The 27124-nt window shown below is 36.8% G+C and overlaps 2 protein-coding genes across 2 annotated transcripts; one reads left to right on the top strand and one right to left on the bottom strand.

The window, feature by feature from the left end:
* LOC105333479 (matrix metalloproteinase-24) lies at nucleotides 1-8884 on the top strand. Its single transcript, XM_066069877.1, has 11 exons — nucleotides 1-391; nucleotides 1763-2111; nucleotides 3598-3721; nucleotides 4447-4655; nucleotides 4777-4978; nucleotides 5162-5320; nucleotides 5595-5756; nucleotides 5948-6084; nucleotides 6486-6624; nucleotides 7068-7240; nucleotides 7611-8884. The coding sequence occupies exons 2-11, from the start codon at nucleotides 1962-1964 to the stop codon at nucleotides 7872-7874; spliced, it is 1719 nt and encodes a 572-aa protein (XP_065925949.1). The 5' UTR covers nucleotides 1-391; nucleotides 1763-1961; the 3' UTR covers nucleotides 7875-8884.
* On the bottom strand, nucleotides 8742-26811 carry LOC105333497 (sucrase-isomaltase, intestinal). Its single transcript, XM_066069876.1, has 23 exons — nucleotides 26475-26811; nucleotides 20471-20684; nucleotides 19951-20108; nucleotides 19351-19522; nucleotides 19054-19147; nucleotides 18822-18940; nucleotides 18318-18443; nucleotides 16400-16531; nucleotides 15910-16041; nucleotides 15502-15624; nucleotides 15291-15375; nucleotides 14813-14945; nucleotides 11314-11450; nucleotides 10913-10947; nucleotides 10703-10819; nucleotides 10271-10419; nucleotides 10016-10100; nucleotides 9845-9901; nucleotides 9596-9726; nucleotides 9426-9514; nucleotides 9266-9315; nucleotides 9019-9171; nucleotides 8742-8857 (listed from the first exon to the last, which is right to left on the bottom strand). The coding sequence occupies exons 1-23, from the start codon at nucleotides 26720-26722 to the stop codon at nucleotides 8786-8788; spliced, it is 2811 nt and encodes a 936-aa protein (XP_065925948.1). The 5' UTR covers nucleotides 26723-26811; the 3' UTR covers nucleotides 8742-8785.
* Nucleotides 26812-27124: the final 313 nt, after the last annotated feature.

The following is a 27124-nucleotide window of genomic DNA, read 5'->3' as shown; positions in this document are numbered from 1 at the left end:
ATATGTGGCAGATGTGTTCATAAACAGCGTTTATTTCGGGAAGGTTGATTTTTTTTCTTCAATTGAACATTCAACAATGCACAAGTTCCTTGGCGGGTAAACATCCATTTAGAACTTTGACATCTCGTGTATACGAATTCATGCAGTGACGGAAGAACAGGAATTTCAAATGGGTCAATGATTCCCAAACTCGTAGACTTCTGGGTTTGTTTTTATTGTGAATTCGATCCTATTTTTTTTATTAATTCAAAGTTGAGTGCGGACTTTCTGATTTACGTCTTTCTGATCACGTCCACTTCCTGTTGTAACTTTCAGACTCTTTGCTCGATGTCTGCGATGACGAGTGCACCATAACCCACAGGTTTGATGCTGTAAAGTATTTTGGTTTAACGTGAGTAACAATTAACGCACCATGTAAATGAGATAATTTCCATGTAGGTTATTTCATGCGCGGATCGGGGTAGGATCCCCCTTGAAAACTCAATTTAATTTAATAAAAAAAATTCTCAAAAATAGGCTTTGGACCCCACCCGGAAAACAAGAATATCCCTCGCCCCCCCCCCCCTCCCGGGGAATTTTTTTTTTCATCCACGCAGGGCCTATTTTTTCTGTCGATTTTTTAAAAATTGAATTGATGATTATAAGATGTCTTTGAGTAAAATTTCTTTATTTTCAGGATAGTTAAATAATTTTGATGACTTGAATTTGTATTTACTTATTTTCACCTCTGCTTATGAATAGACAACATGACAACAATTTAGATTGATTAACGATGTCTGACCACTGTTGCACTGTTTTTTCTACTATTAATTATATTACGAAATATATTTGACAAATAACAAGTATAGAAATAAGAATGTTTATCGTTTATCGAAACAAAAGAGATATTACCATTCAATAAAAAGTATATTGTCAACCACATCAGATCAATACTAAAGGACTGATTTAATCGCGCCCAGATCTTCATCTAAGTTCAAAAAACAAAAAATTGATATTTCACTTCTCATGGGAATTGATATTTCACTTCTCATGGGAACTTTTTGATTAAAATTATTTTATCATTTTTATTTGATTCTCCCATCCTTGAAAACCTCACAACCTCTTTCATACACTGATTCGGAGTACGATAATTACGGTACATTTCCGCAGAACACTGCACTAAAGAAAACAAAGTTTATTTTCGGGGATCAGCCCTCCCGTTACAAAAAAAGATGTACGTCATAGAGACTAATTATTACTGAACCGAGTTTGTCACCTAGTGTCAAAGAAATGTAATTTAACAAATTAACTTGATAAACTCGCTAATGAGAGAGAGAGAGAGAGAGAGAGAGAGAGAGAGAGAGAGAGAGAGAGAGAGAGACCAGTCATCAATCAAAATAGCATTATAGGCATGCAGAAAGATTCACTCAAGATGACCATATCGTCAATATAAAAATGTAAACCAACTTGTATTTTCCGATATCCCAATAATTCATAAAAAATATTTCAAGATTTCACTTATGATTGGATAGTGTAGAAAATTATTTACGTTTGATCTGCTTCGATCAACCAATCAGTGCGCACTCTTAGAGCTATGTTTACTTCGCGCGTTCATTCACAAAAAAATAAATAAAAGCGCATTCTCTATCGTTCCGGTCCACTTGGTTCTGTGTGGTATATATTCTGCTGTGGATGAGTAAGCGGACCAGTAGTTCCGCCTGCAGTACCTCGGTCCGTTACAGAACCATATATTCTATTATTTAACTCCACACATATATCGTAGGCGACTGACTCAGTTTTCCCTGACCCCCTAGGCAATTATCCAAGGGAAGAAAAATCGCCGGATATACACAGAAAGTTTCAATGACTCGTGTGGTGGTTCACGGAAAGGAATAATAGAGACGGACTGAAAAAGGTCGTATTTCATTCAATTATCCTAGTTACGAGTACATTGACATCTTGTTTGCGACGAGTCTACCATTATGGCGGACGATTGTGCACTTCGCAGACGACGACATTCCGTTTGGAAATGGTCGATATGTGTTGGAATGACAGGAATTATACTGTTTAACGTTTTTACTGGAGTGACCAATGCAGCCAAAGAAGACATCCAGAAGCTCTCCAATGGAGCGGTAGGTAACACTTGCCCATCTACTTGTTGCCCTCAACAAATGCATGTACCTTTTCAATCACCTGGTCATTAATTAATATCCTAAATAGTTGCTGACTCGTGAAATAACTAACATATCAGGATTAACCCAGTTCCTATATGAAGCAAATTAAGTATGCTGTATTATAATTGATAAGTTTCATATTCTTTAAAACATATCCAATTCCTATGTACTGAGAGTGAACAGACGATGAGCGAAGTTTAATTTAATGTTTGATGGATTGCTGCAATTACTCTGTAATACAGGTGCAATTTGTTGGTTTAGCAATCTGACAGCTGAAAAAATGCCTCTGCGTGAAATATGCTTTGAAAAAAAAGAGAAACAAGTGTTGCACCGTAATGTTTGTTTTTTGTAAGAGCAAGGCTGATGGGTATCATTTGAAGGATGCCCCCCCCCCCCCACTTGCCATCCCTTCATTTCAACGTCCAATAATGGGAAAGTTTTTACCTAGATTGACTGATTACACCATCGCTTAGTTTGCACATTGTCAGTGAGGTTTTTTTTCTCTGGGAATATTGATCCTGGAGATCTGCACTATGAATTTTTCATTGTTCAGACGAGGAAAGTGGACATAAGTGGAAAATTATCCGGTACTAGCTTTACATGATAAGATCCGAGCATAGCATAAAACAGTAATCGACACACACACACACACACACACAAAATCAGAAATTATTTTAAGTTGCTGAGGTAAATAACCATTTGTAAATGTACTACATGTTCTGGTTTGGAGCCATTTGATAAAGTATGGATATATTTGCATTTTGGTACTAGAACTTTTTGATGAAGAATGGTTACGTTTTTAAATGTAGTATAGTATAGTAGCTATTGACTTTAGTTACAGAGTTATTTGATAAAGTAATTGGTTATGTGACGGTGCACATTTTGATTTATATATATTTTACGAAATATTATAGACTATAAGTAATTATTACGTAAAATATATATAGATCAAAATGTGCACCGCCACAGTTACCAAGAGCTATTTGATGAAGAATGGCTGTATTTCTATTTTGGCTACAAAGCTATTAAATAAAATATGGCTGTTTTTGTCCTTTGATTACGGAGAGTTGTGTTGCATTTGTATTTTGGTCATAGAGATATTTGATGAAGTATGGTTACAATGTACTTTAGTTACGAAGTATAGTTACAGTTTACATTAGTTACGAAGCACGGCTTCAGTGTACTTAAGTTTCAGAGCTAATTGATGAAGTATGACTACAGTGTACTTTGATCACAGAGCTATTTGATGAAATATTACTACAGTGAACTTAAGTTACATAGCTATTTGATGAAGTATGGCTACTTTTGTACGTTTGTTACACAGCTATTTAATGAGGTATGGTTATAATGTACTTTTTGTTACAAAGTTATTTGATAAAGTATGGCTACATTTGTATTATGTTAACAGAGCGATCTAATGATATATGGCTACTTTTGATTACAGAGCTATTTGATGCAATATGGCTACATGTCCTCCGACGACGAGCGATCGGGGTCGCTTCGATCCCCGGACTCCATTAAACAGGCTGTCAGACAGTTCCAGAGATTTGCCGGACTCCCTGCTACAGGTAAAATACGGAATATTTGCCGGGTCAGTCCGGGGCCTCTTATTAAATCGCTTACCTCTCATCACCGATAGGGTCTATCAGAGTCTCTCGTTGAGAACCAAAGGTACTAAATACACCAGAAAACTTTTTTTACAAAAATATATAGATTTTTTTAAAATCAAACTGGCACATGTACTAATCTTATAACATGAAACTGAAACTGGTGATTTTTGTAACGGACAATATATGATCTCCTAACCAAAAGTGTCTCCTGATAAAAGAATTAATCATTCAAAAAAAGATGATAAAGAACGTCAATTTTTAGATGTTGGAAACCCCAATCGAATTACTGTCAGTGTTGGGATGATGAAGGTCTGGTACGCCGTACGATACAGGAGCAAGTGCTTCTGTAATTGACATGGGTCATGTTTCTCATGCAGCCGAGCTTCAGCTCTCTCAACATCTATTTTTATGAACTCTCCATTAATGAAAACCATGAATCATTTTCACGGAAAGTGTCAAAACACACAGTGTTTGATACTGATTACGTCACGTCCTAATTTTACCCATAACTCTGCTATGTTTAAGAATGCCCACCTACTTGGCTAACTCGAAAATTACCGGGGGGGGGGGGAATTCAGTTAAAATTACATGTATATAGAATAATTTGCATTAAGAATTTGCATTAATCTGCATGAAGAAAAAACATTTTGTATGAGAGTCGATTTACTTCTCTTTCGGTACAGGAATCCTGGACCCGGCGACCGTTGAGATGATGAACAAGCCTCGTTGTGGTGTCAAGGACAACGTTGGAAACGCAAATAAAGCACGCAGGCGCCGCTATGCGTTACACGGAAGTAAATGGTCAGCGAAAGATCTCACCTTTAGGATTTCAAAATACAGTGACCAGATGCCAAAAGAGGAAGTAGAGAGAGAAATCCAGCGAGCATTCGACGTAATGACCCTGATTTTTTAAATTATATTTTTAATAAAAATTTAAACTGACCGAGTTATTCTAAGATTCGTAGTATGTAAAAATTTAACAATATAAAGATAACTCTCTGTCAATCTTTCAGGAATGGGGCAAGGTCACGCCCTTGACCTTTACCCAGGTAACGGGTAAACCGGACATTGATATCCGATTTGAGAAGAGGTGGCACGGAGACAACAACCCATTTGATGGCGAGGGAAAGACCCTTGCGCATGCATATTTCCCGCGGTACGGTGGTGACGCCCACTTTGATGACGATGAAAAGTGGACAATCAACATTGCCAAAGGTAGAGTTCTAATCTATCAGTAATACAAAAAGAACGATAGTATGACTGGCGTTCACAAAGTATTGCTATTCTTATAGACAGTAACATTTCATTTAGATTGCAATAAACTTTAATATCATCTAACTATTATCAGTAAACTCTTCTTGTTTGAAGTATTTTAAGAGTGTCATTTTGTTGTTTCAGGGATAAACTTCTTTCAAGTGGCCGTCCATGAAATCGGCCATTCCCTCGGTCTGGCGCATTCTGACGACTACAAAGCTTTGATGGCTCCGTTCTACAAGGGGTATTCCCGGGATTTCCGTCTGGACACTGATGACATCGAGGCTATTCAGACACTATACGGTAGGTATTTTACATGGAAAGTCACAAAAACTAGGACTCTGAAGACACGATTTAAAAGTGGTGGGTCATTTATTAAGCTTTCGAAGAAGCGTTTACCTCTATAAAGTTGGTAAAGGCAATACCAGCGAATGGCGTGCAGAAGACTAGCGTGTCACTGTTATCACAGAGCTATCTATTTTCTCCCTCGCCTTTTGTAAGCCTGTTTATCGTGTCACGTCTAAAGCGACACAGTTTCTGCTGATCGTTGTTTTTTATCGGGTATTGTTTTATTTAGGAACACCTGCATCAAGACGTAAACCAAAACCAAAGCCCACGAAACAATCGCTTGTACCGAAGCCAACCAAAGCATCTGTGGCCAGCATTCCGGAAATCTGCCAGGATCCGACGATCGATGCTATTACCCGAACCAAGGACGGAAGTACTTATGCCTTCAAAGGTACATAGATAACAATCTGTAACGCACTCTAAAAGACCTTATTACACTATATCAAAGACAATAATTAATGCATTACCAACACCATGCGTGCAATAAAAAATGACTGAAATGTCATTCTAGATGATCGACTATACTATTACTTTATGTAAAAGCAATGACTTCGTGTAGAAATGTCTTGTAATCTATCTTAGGAAAGTATCACTACCGACTGAACAGCAAGGGTATAGACGAAGGCTACCCACGACTTATATCCTGGGACTGGAACGGGGTGGAAGGTCCTGTAGATGCCGTGCTTACCTGGGAGAACGGATATACCTACATCTTTAAGGTAATCAGGGTCACTCTTAACCTATGCCTGATACTGTTACACATGCATTTCAACGAGTAGCTGCAGAGCTGTTCAACGAATTGTTATAGGTTTGTAGTGGAATTCCACAAAAATTCTTTATTAATTTACAATACGACGATTTTAGATTTCAGAAAATCGCTTATTTTAATGCCTCAATAAGCACAAACGGTCATGTCGAAAACCATTTGTACAGTAATTTGGGAATTCGCCATACTTGCTATAAGGAATTTGTTATAGGCCATAACAGGGATATCATGAAGTCAATCTAGTGGTCTCAAAGAATTCGTTACACCCAAGTTTTACTGTACCTTTACATTTACAATGTAAATTTAGTATCTTTGCGGTTGGTTTACTATTTTGGTTTTTTTTTTACTGGACAGGGCGATAAATACTGGAAGTTTTTCAACAGGCGGCGGATCTACGGACCCAATGACATCAAGCAGGGATTTCGCGGCGTTCCAGACAACGTGGAAGCAGCTATGGTCTGGGGAGGCAACGGCAAAACCTACTTTTTCAAAGGTATTCACTTATGTTGATACACTATAAGTAATTTATTTAATATTTTTTACGTGGTGAAACTTTGCAACTATCAATTTATAAAATAAAAATTGAAGTTAATCAAAAATAGTTCTTTGCTAACGAGCGTTGCTGCAAACTTTTATTGAAATTATTCTAAACCTTAAATTGATAAAAAGAAAAAAAAACCATCGGTTTGGGTTATAAATTTCACAACCTGATAATTAGAATTCCAAACATTCTACAAATTTACTTTTTATGCTATTTTCAACAAAAAACCAAGCAACACTTTTCACAGATCATTGTTAAATGTTGTGTTTTTTGTGTAAAGATTAGATCCGTGTTCAAATTACCGGATTTATAATCATCGCTGCAGTGAACTGTACATTAGGTTTATCTGATGTCAAAATAAAAACCATCCACTGATTTTAATTTTCCATGTAAAGGGGGTCAGTACTGGAGGTATTCAGGTCGCAGTGTGGATTTCGGCTACCCCAGACCGACAACCCATTGGCGGGGCATCCCCAAGAGCGTCACGGCAGCCTTCAAATGGACCAATGGGAGGACCTACTTCTTCAGTGGAAAAAAATACTACCGATTCAATGACCAACTGTTCATGGTATGTCTGTGTATGGAGGAATATGGTTAGGGTTATTTTGGGCTATATAATATTATCGTCCCGCCTGAGTGATGATTGAGTGGCGTGCGTCATGCTGGTCAGTATCCATTGGTCATGCATCATTGGATCACGTGTTTGCGGTTACTTGATATAATAAAGCGTCTGTAACCCCTTGTCATGTTTTCGTAAAAATAACTTATATATGGTTTGATACAACTCATCCAATGAATTATTGTCTACTGTACAAAAACATAGTTGAATTTGATGAGAAAGAGAGAGAGAGAGTGTGTTTCATAATCTATATAAAATCTGCTAATGTGGACTTTTAAAATAAAAACTATATATTCATGCAAATATAAATGTTTTATAGACGGATACATCCTATCCAAGAGAAGTGGCAACATGGTGGCTTGGATGCCCGGATCAAGGAACCAACGCGGATATCAAAGACCCGTATTTTAGACAAGAGACCAATCGGCCGGACGAGCAGTGGATCGTCATTGACGATACCAATGTCAGCCCGCCCCAGCCCCAGAGCAACCAGTCCTGTCGCCTGTCCATTTCCTGGCTTCTCATTAACGGCATTTCGTTTTGTTATTTCATCTTCCAAGTGAGTCGCTGGCGATTTCCTTGATAACTGATGCCCCAGTATAAAATAAAGTTCAACAGATGGAGAGGTCCAGAGAACGCAGTCCTGTCGTGTGGCAAAACAAATGAGGCAGTCATGGAAGAGTCTCTTTTTATCCCTACTTCACCATATGGTAATTTGAAAAAGAGAAGTATTGGTTGTGAACGTTCCATTTGAATTCATCCTTAGAGAGGGTTCATTTCTGGAAGTTGATCTAAATCCGTCCGATTTAGCGCGAAAAACAAAGACTGTGATAGCCACGTAAAAGTGCTGAGAGACTGGTGTTCATTCCAGTGATAAAATACGCTGTCTTAAACTGTATGCAGATATTTATAGACTTTCATAATGAACGAACTTACACATTTGAGAATTTGTTGAAATGAACGCAGTTTATACAGAGAGCGATTGTAACCAGGTGTGTGTGTGTGTGTGAGAGAGAGGTTTGTATGAATGTAGTGGAATCTGAAAGTAGAATACGTGTTTTCTAGTCATGCAGTGCAAAATGAAAGGCATTTCAAAGAGTAATGCACTATGTGCAGAGTTTAAAAGTGAAGGATGAGAGCTGTTTATATTCAATGTTTCTGTCCCGTCTTCAATTTTCATAAAAATGAATATGTACAATGTACTTGTGTTTTATGGTGATATAATTATGTTTTATATACGTGTTTGTAACGATTTGTGATCTGATGCTTTTCCTAAAATGTGTTACGTTTCATTATTATAAAAAAAGACCCATTTGGAATGGTATTATTTTTATTACTGCAGTGGAATCTCCAAGGAAAGATAATCACAAAAGCCATTTTGCAACTACATTTGTTCAGTAGAGTTGTCTTTCCATCTCTTCTGTTTAAAAAAAGTAAGCCTGGTTTCATAAAAAAAATGATACATCTATTTTATTACATTTGTCCAGCTAATCATCATTTATCCGTTTCTAGCGTAATCGTATGATTTTTAGTTACGTCAAGTTGAAAACCAGAGAGGCGGATAATCTGAAATAAAATAAACTAAAATCAAGACTGACTCCGTGTGTTGAAAAATTACCGTTCTTTTGTTTATGAGAAACCAAATAAACTCTTAATAAAAGAAAAAAATCCAATTTTTTCCTCAAAATCTCCACATGTCTAAAACATACCAAATAGATAGAACTTACGTTAGATATTTGGGACGCGCTCTTTATATGACTTCCGTCAACTACGACGTCACTTGGGTGTCTGTGTAAACCGTAAATATCTATGGTGTTGAACGTCAAGTTACCGGCGGGGGTAAACTTGTTGTGTACAACGTTAATGTCAAGCCTCTCACCCTGAAAACAAATGACAATTACGGACAACGAAATTAACGAAACTGATCAATTAAAAAATTACCAAAATAGTGTTATACTTCATAAAATTACTTACTCCGTAAAAATGAAACTGTAGTTCTAAGTAAGTCCCATTTTGAAACGAATCTGAAATGCATTATTCGTGAGTTTATCAGTACATTGTATTTGCTAACGTGTAACTAATGAATTGACAAGAATACGTGGTGACAGTTGTCAGTATCTAGTGGCTCACTTACAGTCACTTTCCCCGTCATCCAGAAAGAGAGTTCCGAACGCCTCCAAATTTTCATTCAGTGCAACTAAGAGTCCCATCGGATTTAAACGGCTAAAAAGATATTAAGATGATTCTAAAATATATAACAAACAAAAAAATAAAATGATTCTGGCTATTTCATAGGAACTGAACCTTGTTTTTGTCGTGTTGTCTGGCTCTTGGAACGGGATGATGTTCCCGCCACGGAGATGGAGATTTAAGTTCGACAGAGGGGCGTTCAGTGTTACGTTCCTACCCGATTCAGGCCCTGGGATTTCGACCCCCTGGGTAAAGAGAACTTGGATTTAGTACAGTGGTAACATCTGTCATAAATTTTATTCCTGGGGTTTTTAAAAACTGAAAATAAGTACATTTTATACTATGTATAATTTATGGTCAAACCTTGTAGTAGTCGAACCACCTTCCCTTGGGAAAGTACGCTTGGATCCGTCTCACGTTCTGCAAATAGATTTTTAAAAATTGACAATATGGAGGACCAGAATGGTATAAAAGACTGCTTCGGTAATGCTGGATTAAATTGAATTGCTTGTGATATTATACAACATAGGTCACCTCCTGTAGCACCGGAGATATCAGCAATGACGATCCCAGTAGAAACTGGTTGTCTATATCCAAGGTATGGCTGTCTGCAGGGAACCTGGTAAAATTATATATAGATGTACGATATTTTGCGGGATTTGATTCCTAAACCTAACTTGGATTAGAATTTATGCATGACATTTAGCAATGCAGTTGATTTAGCGGAAGCCGCTTTCCGCCAAAAGGAAGGAAAAGAGATAAAGACCAAAAATGTTACTAGTAACTTACTCAAACATAAGCGGCCTTACAACCGTGGTGCCCTGGACGTGGGCCTCTTTGAACAAGGTGTACGTGTATGGCAGTAGCTTGTATCGCAAGCTTAGGTGACGTCGAACGTTGGAAGTAAAAGTCTGGTTCCAAGCTCCAGGATCCTGTGGCTATAAGATATCACAAAGAGGCCTGAGTACATATTTCATCTTTCAATCAAAGTACGTACTACCGAACCACGTGTTCCCCCCTTAAAAACGCATCAATCAGGCTACATCTAAGCAGTAGTAATTAATCAGACCACAAATGGCAAGATTTTGAGATCACGGTACTTTTTCAAGTACCTCGGAGGCGCTGCACCAAAAATCAATATGAAAGATAAGAAAATGTCTGTGAGAGCTTTTTTGTTCACAAGAGATCAAGAGTGACACCTGAGTCATAATTATATAATACCGTTTGATAAATTCCATTGTGGTTTCTGGAGAATGGGTAGAATGCACCTAACTGATGCCATCTTAAGCACATCTCGTATGTGGCATTTCCGTTAAAGCCGCAAATATCGGCTCCAATCTGTAAAACAACACTTAGATTGAAGTTTTTTTTAAATCCAAAATAATAAACATTGTTATGGAAATAAATCGTTAAAACTCTGAAAAATAATACCATTGGAAATCCAAATATGCTGAATTCCAAAAGACCTGAAAAACATTTCAAATTTACTAGTAAACAATCGTGAGAAAGTTAATCAATATAACTAGAAAACTAGTTTGGACATAATTAAAATGACATGCTGTACACAGGAAAATATTCGCATATGTTTTATTTTTGCCCCTTTCGCCCTCGTTCTCAGCAGGTGAAATTAAGACTGGGCGAATTCCACGGTCTCAAATTATCGCTCTTTAAACACAACTTTGTCTGGGCGAATTCAAGAAGGTGCGAAACTATTTGCCAAAAATATATAGAAAACAAATACATGTAGCTTCATAAGTACCGGCTGTATGAATAAATTTAATTCCATGTAGTATACAGCAGTTTTACTTGGTTTATAAATCAAGGCTATTCACCCACGATGGACCAGTGCATATCGGACCACTGGCTCCGGTTGTCCCCCAGCCACTTGGCAGCGTACGCCGAGGTTCCGGAAAACGTGGATCGAGTCAGAATGAAGGGCCTCTTTCCCGGAAATAATTCCCGTAAAGCTCTGAGAAAGGACAATATGCCAAGATTCACTATTCGATTGAAAATAGTTTTAGAACAAGCAACATTTAAAAAACAGTTACATGAGCAATTTTCTTTCGTAAAAGTAAATCTATAAAAAGCTATGTAGTCGCTGCATGATTGATGCATCGTGATATATAAATATTCACTTGATCTGGTGACCATACTCTCACTGTGCCCATACTGATTGTACTGTACTCACATATTGGTGACCATACTCTCACTGTGTCCATACTGATTGTACTGTACTCACCTATTGGTGACCATGCTCTCACTGTGTCCATACAGATTGTATTGTACTCACCTATTGGTGACCATGCTCTCACTGTGTCCATACAGATTGTACTGTACTCACATATTGGTGACCATACATACTCTCACTGTGTCCATACTGATTGTACTGTACTCACCTAATGGTGACCACGCTCTCACTGTGTCCATGGCATACAGATTGTACTGTACTCACCTATTGGTGACCACGCTCTCACTGTGCCCATACAGATTGTACTGTACTCACCTATTGGTGACCACGTTCTCACTGTGTCCATACAGATTGTATTGTACTCACCTATTGGTGACCATACTCTCACTGTGCCCATACAGATTGTACTGTACTCACCTATTGGTGATCACGCTCTCACTGTGCCCATACTGATTGTACTGTACTCACCTATTGGTGACCACGCTCTCACTGTGTCCATACAGATTGTACTGTACTCACCTATTGGTGACCACGCTCTCACTGTGTCCATACTGATTGTACTGTACTCACCTATTGGTGCCCATACTCTCACTGTGTCCATAAAGATTGTACTGTACTCACCTATTGGTGACCAGCTCTCACTGTGTCCATACTGATTGTACTGTACTCACATATTGGTGACCATACATACTCTCACTGTGTCCATACTGATTGTACTGTACTCACCTAATGGTGACCACGCTCTCAATGTGTCCATACAGATTGTACTGTACTCACCTATTGGTGACCACGCTCTCACTGTGCCCATACAGATTGTACTGTACTCACCTATTGGTGATCACGCTCTCACTGTGCCCATACTGATTGTACTGTACTCACCTATTGGTGACCACGCTCTCACTGTGCCCATACTGATTGAACTGTACTCACCTATTTGTGATCATACTCTCACTGTGCCCATACTGATTGTACTGTACCCACCTATTGGTGACCATACTCTCACTGTACCCATACAGATTGTACTGTACTCACCTATTGGTGACCATACTCTCTCTGTGCCCATACTGATTGTACTGTACTCACCTATTGGTGACCAAACTCTCACTGTGCCCATACTGATTGTACTGTACTCACCTATTGGTGACTATACTCTCACTGTGTCCATACAGATTGTACTGTACTCACCTATTGGTGACCACGCTCTCACATGCTACCATACAGATTGTACTATACTCACCTATTGGTGACCATACTCTCACTGTGCCCATACAGATTGTACTGTACTCACGTATTGGTGACAATACTCTCACTGTGCCCATACTGATTGTACTGTACTCACCTATTGGTGACTATACTCTCACTGTGCCCATACTGTTTGTACTGTACTCACGTATTGGTGACCATACATGCTCTCACTGTGCCCATACAGATTGTACTGTACTCACGTATTGGTGACTATACTCTCACTGTGCCCATACTGATTGTACTGTAGTCACCTATTCGTGACTATACTCTCACTGTGCCCATACTGATTGTACTGTACTCACCTATTGGTGACCATACATACTCTCACTGTGCCCATACTGATTGTACTGTACTCACCTATTGGTGACCATACATACTCTCACTGTGCCCATACAGATTGTACTGTACTCACCTATTGGTGACCATACTCTCACTGTGTATACAGATTGTACTATACTCACCTATTGGTGACCATACTCTCACTGTCCCATACTGATTGTACTGTACTCACCTATTGGTGACTATACTCTCACTGTGCCCATACTGATTGTACTGTACTCACATATTGGTGACCATACATGCTCTCACTGTGCCCATACAGATTGTACTTGTTCACCTATTGGTGACTATACTCTCACTGTGCCCACACTGATTGTACTGTACTCACCTATTGGTGACTATACTCTCACTGTGCCCATACTGATTGTACTGTACTCACCTATTGGTGACCATACATACTCTCACTCCGCCCATACTGATTGTACTGTACTCACCTATTGGTGACCATACATACTCTCACTGTGCCCATACGGATTGTACTGTACTCACCTATTGGTGTCCATGCTCTGACTGTGTCCATACTGATTGTACTGTACTCACCTATTGGTGACCACGCTCTCACTGTGTCCATACAGATTGTACTGTACTCCCCAATTGGTGACCATGCTCTCACTGTGCCCATACTGATTGTACTGTACTCACCTATTGGTGACCAAACTCTCACTGTGCCCATACTGATTGTACTGAACTCACCTATTGGTGACCAAACTCTCACTGTGCCCATACTGATTGTACTGTACTCTCCTATTGGTGACCATGCTCTCACTGTGTCCATACAGATTGTACTGTACTCACCTATTGTGATCATACTCTCACTGTGCCCATACTGATTGTACTGTACCCACCTATTGGGGATCATACTCTCACTGTGCCCATACTGATTGTACTGTACTCACTTATTGGTGACCATGCTTTCACTGTGCCCATACTGATTGAACTGTACTCACCTATTTGTGATCATACTCTCACTGTGCCCATACTGATTGTACTGTACCCACCTATTGGTGACCATACTCTCACTGTACCCATACAGATTGTACTGTACTCACCTATTGGTGACCATACTCTCTCTGTGCCCATACTGATTGTACTGTACTCACCTATTGGTGACCAAACTCTCACTGTGCCCATACTGATTGTACTGTACTCACCTATTGGTGATCATACTCTCACGGTGCCCATACAGATTGTACTGAACTCACCTATTGGGGATCATACTCTCACTGTGCCCATACTGATTGTACTGTACTCACTTATTGGTGACCATGCTTTCACTGTGCCCATACTGATTGTACTGTACTCACATATTTGTGATCATACTCTCACTGTGCCCATACTGATTGTACTGTACCCACCTATTGGTGACCATACTCTCACTGTACCCATACAGATTGTACTGTACTCACCTATTGGTGACCATACTCTCTCTGTGCCCATACTGATTGTACTGTACTCACCTATTGGTGACCAAACTCTCACTGTGCCCATACTGATTGTACTGTACTCACCTATTGGTGATCATACTCTCACGGTGCCCATACAGATTGTACTGAACTCACCTATTGGTGACCATGCTCTCACTGTGCCCATACAGATTGTGCACGTCGTAGTGCTTCCCCCAGTGCTGCTCGGCGTCCATACAAATCGTCTGATAATACAGACTTCCGTTATCTTTCTCTCCTTCCAAAATTGCTGGTGAAGAAACAAAGTAGGATAAGACAGTACTGGCTTGCGAGAAATGGTACTCGGCGAGAACTGGTCGCACGCCAGTATTGTTTTGTAAACACTGTAAATTTTTGATGACGAATTTTATTTAGCATCCTATGAAATCTGCTATTCAGTCACTTTTCCAGATTTTTCATTGCTGACTAAATTGTTCAGTGTCCCAGAGTTCTACATAGCTGCCACGCATTTATAAATATGATTCTACTTACTTTTAGGATTCAGAGAGATTAGCTTTAGGTGCGAAAGATGAACTGATTTTAATGGCGTATATTTAATTCTGCGGTAAATCTTTCTGGTGCCATTCTGACTTACGCATTACATATGGCGGGTTGTTCCACCTGTTTCTTTGGCAACCTCGTTGGGATCCAGCAACAAAATTTGATGGTTCATTCATGTCCTAGATCCAAAAATCATTCTAAAAATCTCACTATATTTTTATTTGAATTGATTAAAATTCCATAATTTAATATCAAACAATATTAAAATCATGCAGCGGGACAAAAAGAACATGGGGTTTACTTACAATCCATAGTCCGTCTGCGTGTATTGTTTCGTTTTGTATAAAGTATCGAATCCAGTACTTCCAAAATTCCGTAGTATTCTTCAAGTTAGTAAAATCTGGGAAAACTGTAAGACCAGGCCAAACCTGTAAAATAGGATTTTGAGTTTTTCAACAACATTAAAAACGCAATTTGTATTTACAGACTCGGTAATAATGCTTTTAGAAGCTATAGATATTTTTTCAGAATTTCAAAGAAAAGGAAATATGACCTACGTCATTGCTTCATTACTTTTGGTTGGTCAAATTTGTCCCGATTAACTATTTTGTAATCTAGATTTTAATTAAGCGCCAAATGTTTAAATTTGCAGAGTAATACCTTGATAAACTTTACTTGAATATTATTTCGTTGAATATAAATTGAAAATTGACCTTTCCCTGAAGCTCCGAACCATTCATCCTTATGAAGATGCCCCTCCTTTGTCCGTCATTGTACATATCATAGCCGGGACTGTTCTTCTGAGCCTCTTTGTAAATATTCTGATTGGCGCCTACGCCAGGATCCTTTTTACCAACAAACAAAACATTAATATAGAATGAAAATTTTAAACACTGGATGGACGTTGCCATTGTTAGACTATAATGATCTCTTAAATAAGAAGAGCTATTCAAATTTTAAAGGTAAATTATAGAGAATTTTAAATCATATCTAAAAATTTGAAGGTAGATCGGATGGGTACTTTGTTAACCATCAAGCCTCCCTAAAATAGAATACATCTGTTGTTGATTGATTAATTAATATGTTTTATTATAGTAGTTATTATTGATTGATTATTATTTTCATGCAATTTCAAAACAAATATTAAATGAAAGAGGGGCTATTTGAATGACAGATGAGAGAACTGATCTTGAAGCCCCTTACCACAATGACCACCAATTTCTGTCCACTGTTGTGCAGCTCGTTCGTAAAATCTGGGAACTGACTAAATTTAACCCTGTCGTAGGTGAAATCAAACTTCCTATACATGTAATCTATATCGGCCCACTGGGTGTCCTGTTATCAAAACAAGAAAGAAACTTTCCTCATCCAAATTAGTTTATTGCAAACGATAATCAAAGTACTGAAGAACTGACGGGAGTTGATTTTGTCGATGTTTATTTATCTTAAAATCAATGATATGTTATTTTGCATGACAAGTATATGTAGTCTCTAATTTGAATTACGCACATTTTTATAATATGGATTTTTGGACTTTTCCGACAAGAATGTCGAGAAACTCCCATATGAATCATGTTAAATAATATTTAAAGATAAAATTAATTTAATCAAACTATGTATGAGTAATAGAAATATTTCTCGAAAATGTATGGACCCAAGCAATATTGAACTCTAGTCTCGTTCAACCAAACGCTCGGCTGACACCGTAAATTTCCGACAAGGATTTACGGAAACAGCCGAGCGTCGAGTTGAACGAGACTATATTGAATTCTGGCGTAGGAATACATAGGAATACAAAATTTTCAAGGTATTTTTAGATAAGTTTCCTTGAAAAACAATGCTTTAGCACACATGTACATTACAACGAATTTATCAATTATTTTCAAGAACTAAGTCTTGTCGGCAGCAATGATTTGTGATGAGGTCCAAACACTGTTTCACTTTCGGTTTGTCTGAGTAACTGCATAGGAGAGTTGATTAAAATCAACTCCCAAAAAAGCATCGGGACAGGCTGGAAACAGTAGCCATGTCGTTAATACAATGAAGTGGGTATATCCCTCTAACTATTTTTAAAATCGGTAGGACAACAAAGTAGTGCCTTTAAGCAAAATAGTCCCTATACTTGCAGAGTGTATATACATTTATTGGGACATTTTAAATCAGAATGCTTGACACATGTCAGAAAAGAGGATTTTCAATTTTAAAAACAAATGTCAAAATTGAATTATCATTTGAAGAGAAGAATTGAAATTGTTTGATGTACACCCTTTCCAAAACTGAGAAATTCCCTACTTTTACTTTCATTTTCACAGTTTTTCAATACAGACGCATTTTGCCGGAAAACGAATCTGACTTCAAACCACGAAATTCAGGAAAGAGACAATTTGATGAGCTTTCATTCAAGAGGTCCCTCGTTGCTGAACGAAAATTAGGGCCGGGGCTATGAACCATAACGTTAACATTACCGCCTATGGAAAATGCATTAGTGGACTATACCCAAGTACCACAAATACAAGTTCGCTCTATCAAATGCACAGTCAAGCAAATATTGGCAGTAGCATGAAAACTATTGATATTTATAATCTATAGTAAATTTTCTCCTGTAAACATTTTTTTAGTCTGTCCCAAGTTATTGCTTCCATCATTTATTAATGATTTTTAACAAAAATGCACATACCTTGGAAAGAAATACAGTTGAAATTGGGGAAAGGGAAAATATCCAAGATATCTTCATTGACAAATTATCATTTTTCACTCATAAAAGTTCACAGGATCGAAAACAAATTTCTTACGGAGATTAATAATAGAAAATGTTAACATCTTGTCTTAATTCGGAACCCACTCGGAACACCTCGCACTATTTTTCAAAGTTATCATCCGGGCTTGATTATGGCTGATGCAATGCAAAATCCCCGGATACTTTCTATTTTGGGATGTGTTTTGAAACCTGAAGCGGTAGAGGGTGCGTTTCAAAACAGATAATCTGGACATAATTCATATTAGTGGATGAACATAGTTTGAGCACAAAGATATATATAATTATCGAAATATGAAATGAAAAGTGGTGGAAGCAAAAACTCGGGACAGAGTATAATGTTTTTAAGGCTTTGTTTTTACTTACAAACGGAATCCCTGCGTCAATATTCCTTTGCCGTACACTCTTCATTTCCGCTAGATTTTTGTAACCATAGCGACATAAGTGGAACCCTAGCGACCAATATGGGGGCATAACCGGCATACCAACTGTCTACAAAACATAACGAAGATGTAGTAAAAGTTAATATTTATATTATTGAGGGAATAACTGTCTAGTTTTGGGGGATTCTGACATTCGACATTAATGCAAATGACCACATGGTTATAAGCGATTTGTTTACTTCATAAATACGAAGAAAGAACAAGCTAAGGGGTTATTTCTTTGATAAACTATTTATGGAAAAAGTACAAAAAAATCTTTTCATTGATCACAAAAAAAATAATTTTATTTTCAATTTAATATTTTGAAGGGGGCTCTGTTTTTTACGCATTCGTGCTTTAAAACTTTATATTTGATACAAAATTAAAGAATATTTTTAACCGAAGAAAAAGCTTCCGTAAAAATAGCAAGAGTATGTTGTATGTTTACCTTTACATATTGTTGAACAGCTTCACCAGGTGTTGGGCCCAAAAATACAAAGAAATCCAGCACCCCTCCAATGACGCGGTAAGTGACCGCGGGGAAAGGCTCGGGCTGAACTTGGATATCTGGAAAAAATGTATATCACTAACTTAGGAAACACAAAGACAATCGACACCTGGCAGCTAAGATCAACCTCAAAAGACGGAAAATATTGGAATTTTAAAATGTAGTAATCTACCCATTCCGTTGCTGTTCCTGAGAAACACCATGTTAGCATTGCCGTCCCTCTCGACATTCATGTACACGGGGTGCGACCCATACAAGTTCCAATCCTAAAGATCGAACACATGCATATATTTTGTGAGCATTCCCCTTTCTAACACTTTAACCAATAATTTAGTATAAATGAAGATTTTATGGCTTTTTGTTACATGTGTAATCTGCCTGCTTTGTTGGGTGTTTTTTTTTAATTTAGTGTCTTGCAAATCCTTAAGCATATGCATTATTTTTAACTCTTCAACGAAGTTGTACTCACATCAGTGGGAGTGGTGTCACGTGTAAACATCGGCCATGTTTTCCAGTTCAAGTCGTGCTTGAATCGCTGGTGATTGTGTTCTCCGAATCCGTACAGGTTTCCCGAGGGAAGGCGGTTGGTGATTTGGAGGAACTGTTCGGACAGCATGAGGCCAGGAACTGACGAATTGAATCTGTAAAAAAAATACAAGTACTTTAACTCTTTGCTGAGTGACAAGACCTCATTTTAAGTTTATGTTTTGTTTGGGGTTTTTTTAAATTGATGATTAAGTTAATGGAAAGACGTCAATTTTACACCCATCTATAATTTAAAACTAAAAAATAATTCAGCAGCACCATTTATATGAAAGTCTTAATTTTCAAAACACTCAACACTTCATTAATTTTCTCTTTTAATACTATTGCGTCTTTTCTAAACAGTTCAATTAAACACTCAGACAGTATATACATTTAATTCCAATTCTTTGATCAGAGAGTGAGAGAGAGAGAGAGAGAGAGAGAGAGAGAGAGAGAGAGAGAGAGAAAACCCCTTCCCTAATCTTGTTTTATGTGGTACAATAAAGTAGAAGACGTTCAAACTGTTTAATTTATTGTAACTCACACCACCGTCCCCGTGGACCGCCTGGTGACAATGATGCCGAACACTGGCCCCCGTTGAATGGTGACGTTGTACAGTCTCTCCCCTGCCTGGTGTTCGTCGTTCACGGGTATGGCCTCCTCCGGTATTTCAAACGGTTTTGATGTCCCATTTGGCATAAACTAAGAAATGTCACGTTATTAAATATAACCCCAACATCATTGTAAGCTTTTTTTAAACTATATATTAATTAAACTAAATGGAAGTTGATCATTAAGAAGGCCCGATGGTCTTGGCCATTTTTAGACTGTATTGGTCTCCTTTAGAATAAGAACTCTATATAAAAATAAAGGAAAATACCCAAACTTAAAAGGTAAAATGTATGGATTTTTTTTTCTTTACTAAATATGATAGTTTACAGTTTGACAAATCATATCTTAAAATTTTAGGTAGATCTGATGGTTAATTTATTGACCACCAAGCCTCCTTAAGTTTAAAAGGGTCTAAAACATTCTGCAATCAGAAATTTTCAATGAATATATACCTTAATTCTGAGACTTTTCGGACTGTACATATCCACTCTGACGTCCACCAGCTGATGGATGTCTGTGTCAAATATAGTTTTATTGAGTTTCTGTCGAATGGAGAACTGATGCGATTGGCTCGTACTTCTCACTTGTCCTTCAATTTGATATCCCATAGTTTTGGGATATATGCAACGTGGGGCCATTGGATTTTTTGTTCTTTGCCAAATACATCTGAAATGAACTGATCTTTTTAAAATCAAGATTTGTTTAACTAAGCATTTTACAGTTCATATCGAAATAATCTGAATAAAAGTCAGCGTCTTTAATAATTTGCCCAAATGTTTTTTTTTCGTCAGTGCTACTGTTAAGAACGTATTATATATATATATATATATATATATATATATATATATATATATATATATATATATATATATATATATATATATATATATGAAAAAAATCACAACACCGAAATAAACTCAACTAGTTTCATTTTGAATCATCAGGAGTTTGAAAACATGTTGCTAAGTTACACAAATACACATACATAAGAATACATATTTCTTATTGTGACGTCATAAAACGCTAGTATTATGTTACGTTATGTAGCCGAATTGATTATGACGTCATAATATAAAGATATACATTAAGTACGGGAAAATAAAATTCTCCATACAAATAATAGAAATATATAAAATAATTACGGGAAACAGTTTTTATCTGATACATTATATAATTATTAGGCATTTAAAACAGGTCTATATTTGTTGATAAACAGTTTTTCTTTTGCCTCACGTTCTTTTTCTGTGGTATCCCTCAGAAACTTGTAAAAAGGAAAAACGGTAAAATTAGGAGTTTTATTCCTTGCACAGTTCCTTATATGTTCACTGACGGACGTACATTGGTATTTAGGTTCCCTGATTTGTTGTCGGTGCACGGTCATCCTGTGTCTCAAGGTGTCTCCTGTCTGACCGATATAATTTTCACCGCAACCAGCGCAACGTATGACATAGATAAGGTTTGAACTGGTGCATGACATGGAGGTTTTGATGGAAAAATCGCTTCCGGTTTTAAAATGAAATGTGGATCCTTCTGTCAGATATGGGCATGTACTACATCTGGGTTTGTCGCATTTTCTGATGATGGGTGGTTCCTGGATTTTACTGGAAAACGATGCTCTGGTAAGAATACATTTAAGAGAAGGGCTTTGTCGTTTACTTTTGATGATATGTGAAGTATCTAATATTTTCTTCATGTCTTGATCCTCCTCTAGGATAGGTAGGTTATTTCTAATGATGTTGAACATTTCTGGATTTCTAGGGTTGTGCGTTGAAACGTATGGTATAACATTTTTGACGGGTTTAATTTTAACTAAAAGAAGGTCCTTTCGTTCATGGGATTTGGCTTTGTTAATTCCGTTTTGAATCAGTTGTGTGGGATAATTTCTTTGAAGTAGTAAATCTTGTAATTCTGTGAGACGAAAGTCTAACATATCTGTATCGGAGATTATTGTGCATAAACGCCTTGCTAAATTGTAAGGAATATTATTCCTAGTGTGTCGAGGGTGGGACGAGTCAAATAAAAGATATTGCTTAGTATCCGTTATTTTGTAGAAAACATCCGTTATTATCCGGTCTTCTTTTTTGAGTACCATAACGTCAAGGAAGGGTAGCATATTTTTATCCCATTCCATAGTGAATTTCAGAGTAGTGCTCAAAGTGTTGAGGATATTAACAAACTCAGTTAACTGATTTTCACTTTTGTCCCATATAATAAAACAATCGTCCAAATAACGTTTCCATGACTTTCTAATGAAGGTTTCATAGTCGTGACCAAATTTGTCTTGAATGTTTGAATATAGTTTTTCTTCTAAATAGCCTAGGACAAGTGTGGCATAAGTTGGAGCAACTTTGGTTCCCATGGCTGTGCCTAATTTTTGCTTGTAAATAATATCATTGAAATGCATATAATTGTTTTCCAATATCAGTTGAAGACTTTTCAAAACGAAGTCTTTGGAAAATCGGTCATGTAAAAGATTGGGAAATTTGTCAAAACGTTTCCTATAGAACAACTTAGCGGTAAAAATACCTTTAGGAACAACATAAACAAATTAGAGTGGGATGCAATTGAAAATTTAAAAAATGATGAAAGCATTATCATTAAAGAAGCAGACAAAGGGAGCGCTGTGGTCATAATGGATCGTGAATACTACAAATCATTATGCCTCTCTGTACTTGAAAATAGTACATACTATGAAAAACAACCATCCTATGAAAGTAAGGAAGTCATGCAAAAACTAAAAACTATTATTAATGAATACGGACAACAACTGACAGAGAAGGAAACCAAATATTTGTTGTCATTTAACATTAAAACTAGTAACTTTTATGGTTTGCCTAAAATACACAAAAGCCAGACCATTAAGGACAAGTGCAAAATTTCCGAATCTACTTACATCAACGTAACAAGTCCAGATGATCTCACTATTAGACCCATAGTTGCAGGACCCACGTGTGAAACCCACAGAATAAGTAACCTATTGGATATTCTATTGAAACCTTATATTTCCAAAGTTCATAGTTATATAAGAGACACTGTGGATTTTCTTAATACCATTCCTGAGAAAATCAACCCTCAATCAATTCTTGTTTCATTTGATGTCACCAACCTGTATTCCAATATTCCACATGATCTTGGACTTACTGCCATAGAACATTGGATTGACAAATTTCCCAATCTTTTACATGACCGATTTTCCAAAGACTTCGTTTTGAAAAGTCTTCAACTGATATTGGAAAACAATTATATGCATTTCAATGATATTATTTACAAGCAAAAATTAGGCACAGCCATGGGAACCAAAGTTGCTCCAACTTATGCCACACTTGTCCTAGGCTATTTAGAAGAAAAACTATATTCAAACATTCAAGACAAATTTGGTCACGACTATGAAACCTTCATTAGAAAGTCATGGAAACGTTATTTGGACGATTGTTTTATTATATGGGACAAAAGTGAAAATCAGTTAACTGAGTTTGTTAATATCCTCAACACTTTGAGCACTACTCTGAAATTCACTATGGAATGGGATAAAAATATGCTACCCTTCCTTGACGTTATGGTACTCAAAAAAGAAGACCGGATAATAACGGATGTTTTCTACAAAATAACGGATACTAAGCAATATCTTTTATTTGACTCGTCCCACCCTCGACACACTAGGAATAATATTCCTTACAATTTAGCAAGGCGTTTATGCACAATAATCTCCGATACAGATATGTTAGACTTTCGTCTCACAGAATTACAAGATTTACTACTTCAAAGAAATTATCCCACACAACTGATTCAAAACGGAATTAACAAAGCCAAATCCCATGAACGAAAGGACCTTCTTTTAGTTAAAATTAAACCCGTCAAAAATGTTATACCATACGTTTCAACGCACAACCCTAGAAATCCAGAAATGTTCAACATCATTAGAAATAACCTACCTATCCTAGAGGAGGATCAAGACATGAAGAAAATATTAGATACTTCACATATCATCAAAAGTAAACGACAAAGCCCTTCTCTTAAATGTATTCTTACCAGAGCATCGTTTTCCAGTAAAATCCAGGAACCACCCATCATCAGAAAATGCGACAAACCCAGATGTAGTACATGCCCATATCTGACAGAAGGATCCACATTTCATTTTAAAACCGGAAGCGATTTTTCCATCAAAACCTCCATGTCATGCACCAGTTCAAACCTTATCTATGTCATACGTTGCGCTGGTTGCGGTGAAAATTATATCGGTCAGACAGGAGACACCTTGAGACACAGGATGACCGTGCACCGACAACAAATCAGGGAACCTAAATACCAATGTACGTCCGTCAGTGAACATATAAGGAACTGTGCAAGGAATAAAACTCCTAATTTTACCGTTTTTCCTTTTTACAAGTTTCTGAGGGATACCACAGAAAAAGAACGTGAGGCAAAAGAAAAACTGTTTATCAACAAATATAGACCTGTTTTAAATGCCTAATAATTATATAATGTATCAGATAAAAACTGTTTCCCGTAATTATTTTATATATTTCTATTATTTGTATGGAGAATTTTATTTTCCCGTACTTAATGTATATCTTTATATTATGACGTCATAATCAATTCGGCTACATAACGTAACATAATACTAGCGTTTTATGACGTCACAATAAGAAATATGTATTCTTATGTATGTGTATTTGTGTAACTTAGCAACATGTTTTCAAACTCCTGATGATTCAAAATGAAACTAGTTGAGTTTATTTCGGTGTTGTGATTTTTTTCATATAATACTACGTGTGTGGATTTATACTATATATATATATATATATATATATATATATATATATATATATATATATATATATATATATATATATATACACACACACACACACACAAAGGTGACGCAATCAATGAATTTTTGCGATGAATTCTTGTAGGAAAAAGCAGGAAGCCATTTTATTGCTTATTTTATAATTTTCTTTGATATTAAAATTCCTAAGCCTTGAAATTAATTCAAAACAATTGTCATTTAACTATGGGAAACAATTTATGTTATTAATATTCGAGTAAACATTGAACGAAAAAAGAATGATTTTAAATGCTTTCATGACCGGGGCATAAAAAGATAGATAGGTTCTAACATGTTTTAAAAGACAGTTTTGTTATTCCACAAAATGAAATTAAAGGAAATTGGATTTACTTGAGAAATATAGGTAAAAAGTCGTGGGATGTAAAACATGTATTTAAAGAGGCCAGTGGGCATCACAGCTTACCTGAGACACCATTTATACAGTCAACAGCATTGTTATATATTAAGACTAGAAATAGATTTTAGTTTTTGACATTTTTAAAGAAGAGAATATATAACATAGTTATTATATACAACTCAATACAATAAATTAAAGTCATATGTATATGTAACTTTTTTTTTTGGGGGGGGGGGGGGGGTAAATCTAGGGGAGAAATGGAGGACACCAACTTTCCTATACACGCGTTTCACATGATAATTCACAAATTAATGCCCGCATATCATAAAATTATTGAGAAGAACAGTTCTTCATTTATTTTTGTATAACAGACTGCATGAGTTGAGACCGATTTTGGCCAAGGCGGTCGGCGTTTTTCTAGTACACTGGATGTCTCGTTTCATATCATTTTCATAACCCCACCACCACCACCACCACCACCACCACCACTCGTTTTCACTTTTTTCATATTTTTATTATAATTATCTAAATGAATTGTTGAACCCCCAATGTGACCCCTTCTTAACCCTTGAAAGTCAGAATTAATAGTATTTGGTATAACCCCCCCCCCCAACCACCACCACCACCACCACCACAACTGTGCCCCGTATTTGACCAAAATAGGTTATGAGTATAATTTTTAAAAGTAAATGCATTATCAATTACCACATTGCCCACAGCGGTAATGTGCCAGTGAAATTAAAAAAAAAATTGGGACTATTTTAATTTGGCGGAAAATATTGGTGGCTATTAGACGATTTTTGATGATTTTGTGTAAAAATTATTCTAATATAATCTTTATTTTGTTTGTTTTAGTCAAAAACGGGATATGGCTTGTTAAAGTCGTAAAAGGTTTGATAAAAGTCCCTTTCTTATACAGATAAAAAATCAACCGTTTTATACAAAAACCTAGAAAACTCATGAATTCGACACGTAATATTCAAAATTAAATTATAACCAGTCAAATAATTAATTTAAAAATCTCGACCCTATAGAAACGCCAAACTGTTATAGAATATTAAAGAAGATCAAGTGAATTGGCCCAAAAAGTGGTTAGCGAAGGAAGATTGTGTTTTGAGAAAATATCTCTCTTTTCCTTTATTTTAGGCTTCATGTATCTTCAAATAATTAAACTTAAAAGTTTGTCAACGAATTGGTCTAATCAGTGGGAAAGAAATGAGAATTTACAGGGACGTGTTGCACCTAGAATAAGAAATAAAGAATACCGTACCCGTTTTGTTTACATTCACTCTCGGTTCCTTTTCTTCCGGAACAGTCGACCATGACGTCATTTTGCGACGTCAGCTGCTGCTGCGGCAACCCGGTATGCTTGTACTGGTACTGTGGTTTCGATTGGCTAATAATTATAGGTGCCGCAATGGCACACACCAAAATCACAGCAATGAAAGTGAACACGATCACCCTTTTCCTTTTATTTTTCACTTTTGCCTCTTCGTCCACTGCATTATAGTTCGCCATTCTCAATAATCACCGGGTAGCAAGAACACAGTGACAAAGACGCATTTGTCACGTTTACTTACCGTGTCGGATATCAAAGTCCCGGATGATGAATGATAACACTAAAATTTCTGTACGGTACATCCACAAGTCCATTTTTTATCAACATTTAAAATCTTATCACTTGTTAAGATACTAAAACTTGTTCAGTTTTAAAATTATAACACTTATCAGATTATGCTACCAAAAAAAGGTGGTATTTTGAGGTTAAAGGGGTGTCCATTTAACTATATAATTAACTATTCATGCTTTAGCTTTTCTTGCATGGCGAATAGTTACATATACAAATTTATAAGATGTTAATAGATTAGAGATTATGACCTACTAGTATTTCATCTAATGCACTGTATCCACTGTATCCCC

Source organism: Magallana gigas, chromosome 8, assembly GCF_963853765.1.
Source record: "Magallana gigas chromosome 8, xbMagGiga1.1, whole genome shotgun sequence".
Classification (NCBI taxonomy): domain Eukaryota; kingdom Metazoa; phylum Mollusca; class Bivalvia; order Ostreida; family Ostreidae; genus Magallana; species Magallana gigas.
This window is presented reverse-complemented; position numbering and strand designations above follow the sequence as displayed.

Coding starts and splice junctions, on each gene's coding strand:
- LOC105333479 (XM_066069877.1), top strand. CDS start 1,962: ATGGCGGACGATTGTGCACTTCGCAGACGACGACATTCCGTTTGGAAA. Junction 3,722..4,446: donor TGCCGGACTCCCTGCTACAG/GTAAAATACGGA, acceptor CTTTCGGTACAG/GAATCCTGGACCCGGCGACC. Junction 7,241..7,610: donor TCAATGACCAACTGTTCATG/GTATGTCTGTGT, acceptor AATGTTTTATAG/ACGGATACATCCTATCCAAG.
- LOC105333497 (XM_066069876.1), bottom strand. CDS start 26,722: ATGGCGAACTATAATGCAGTGGACGAAGAGGCAAAAGTGAAAAATAAA. Junction 19,523..19,950: donor CGGTCCACGGGGACGGTGGT/GTGAGTTACAAT, acceptor TTTTTTTTACAG/ATTCAATTCGTCAGTTCCTG. Junction 16,042..16,399: donor AGAAATTGGTGGTCATTGTG/GTAAGGGGCTTC, acceptor GTTGGTAAAAAG/GATCCTGGCGTAGGCGCCAA.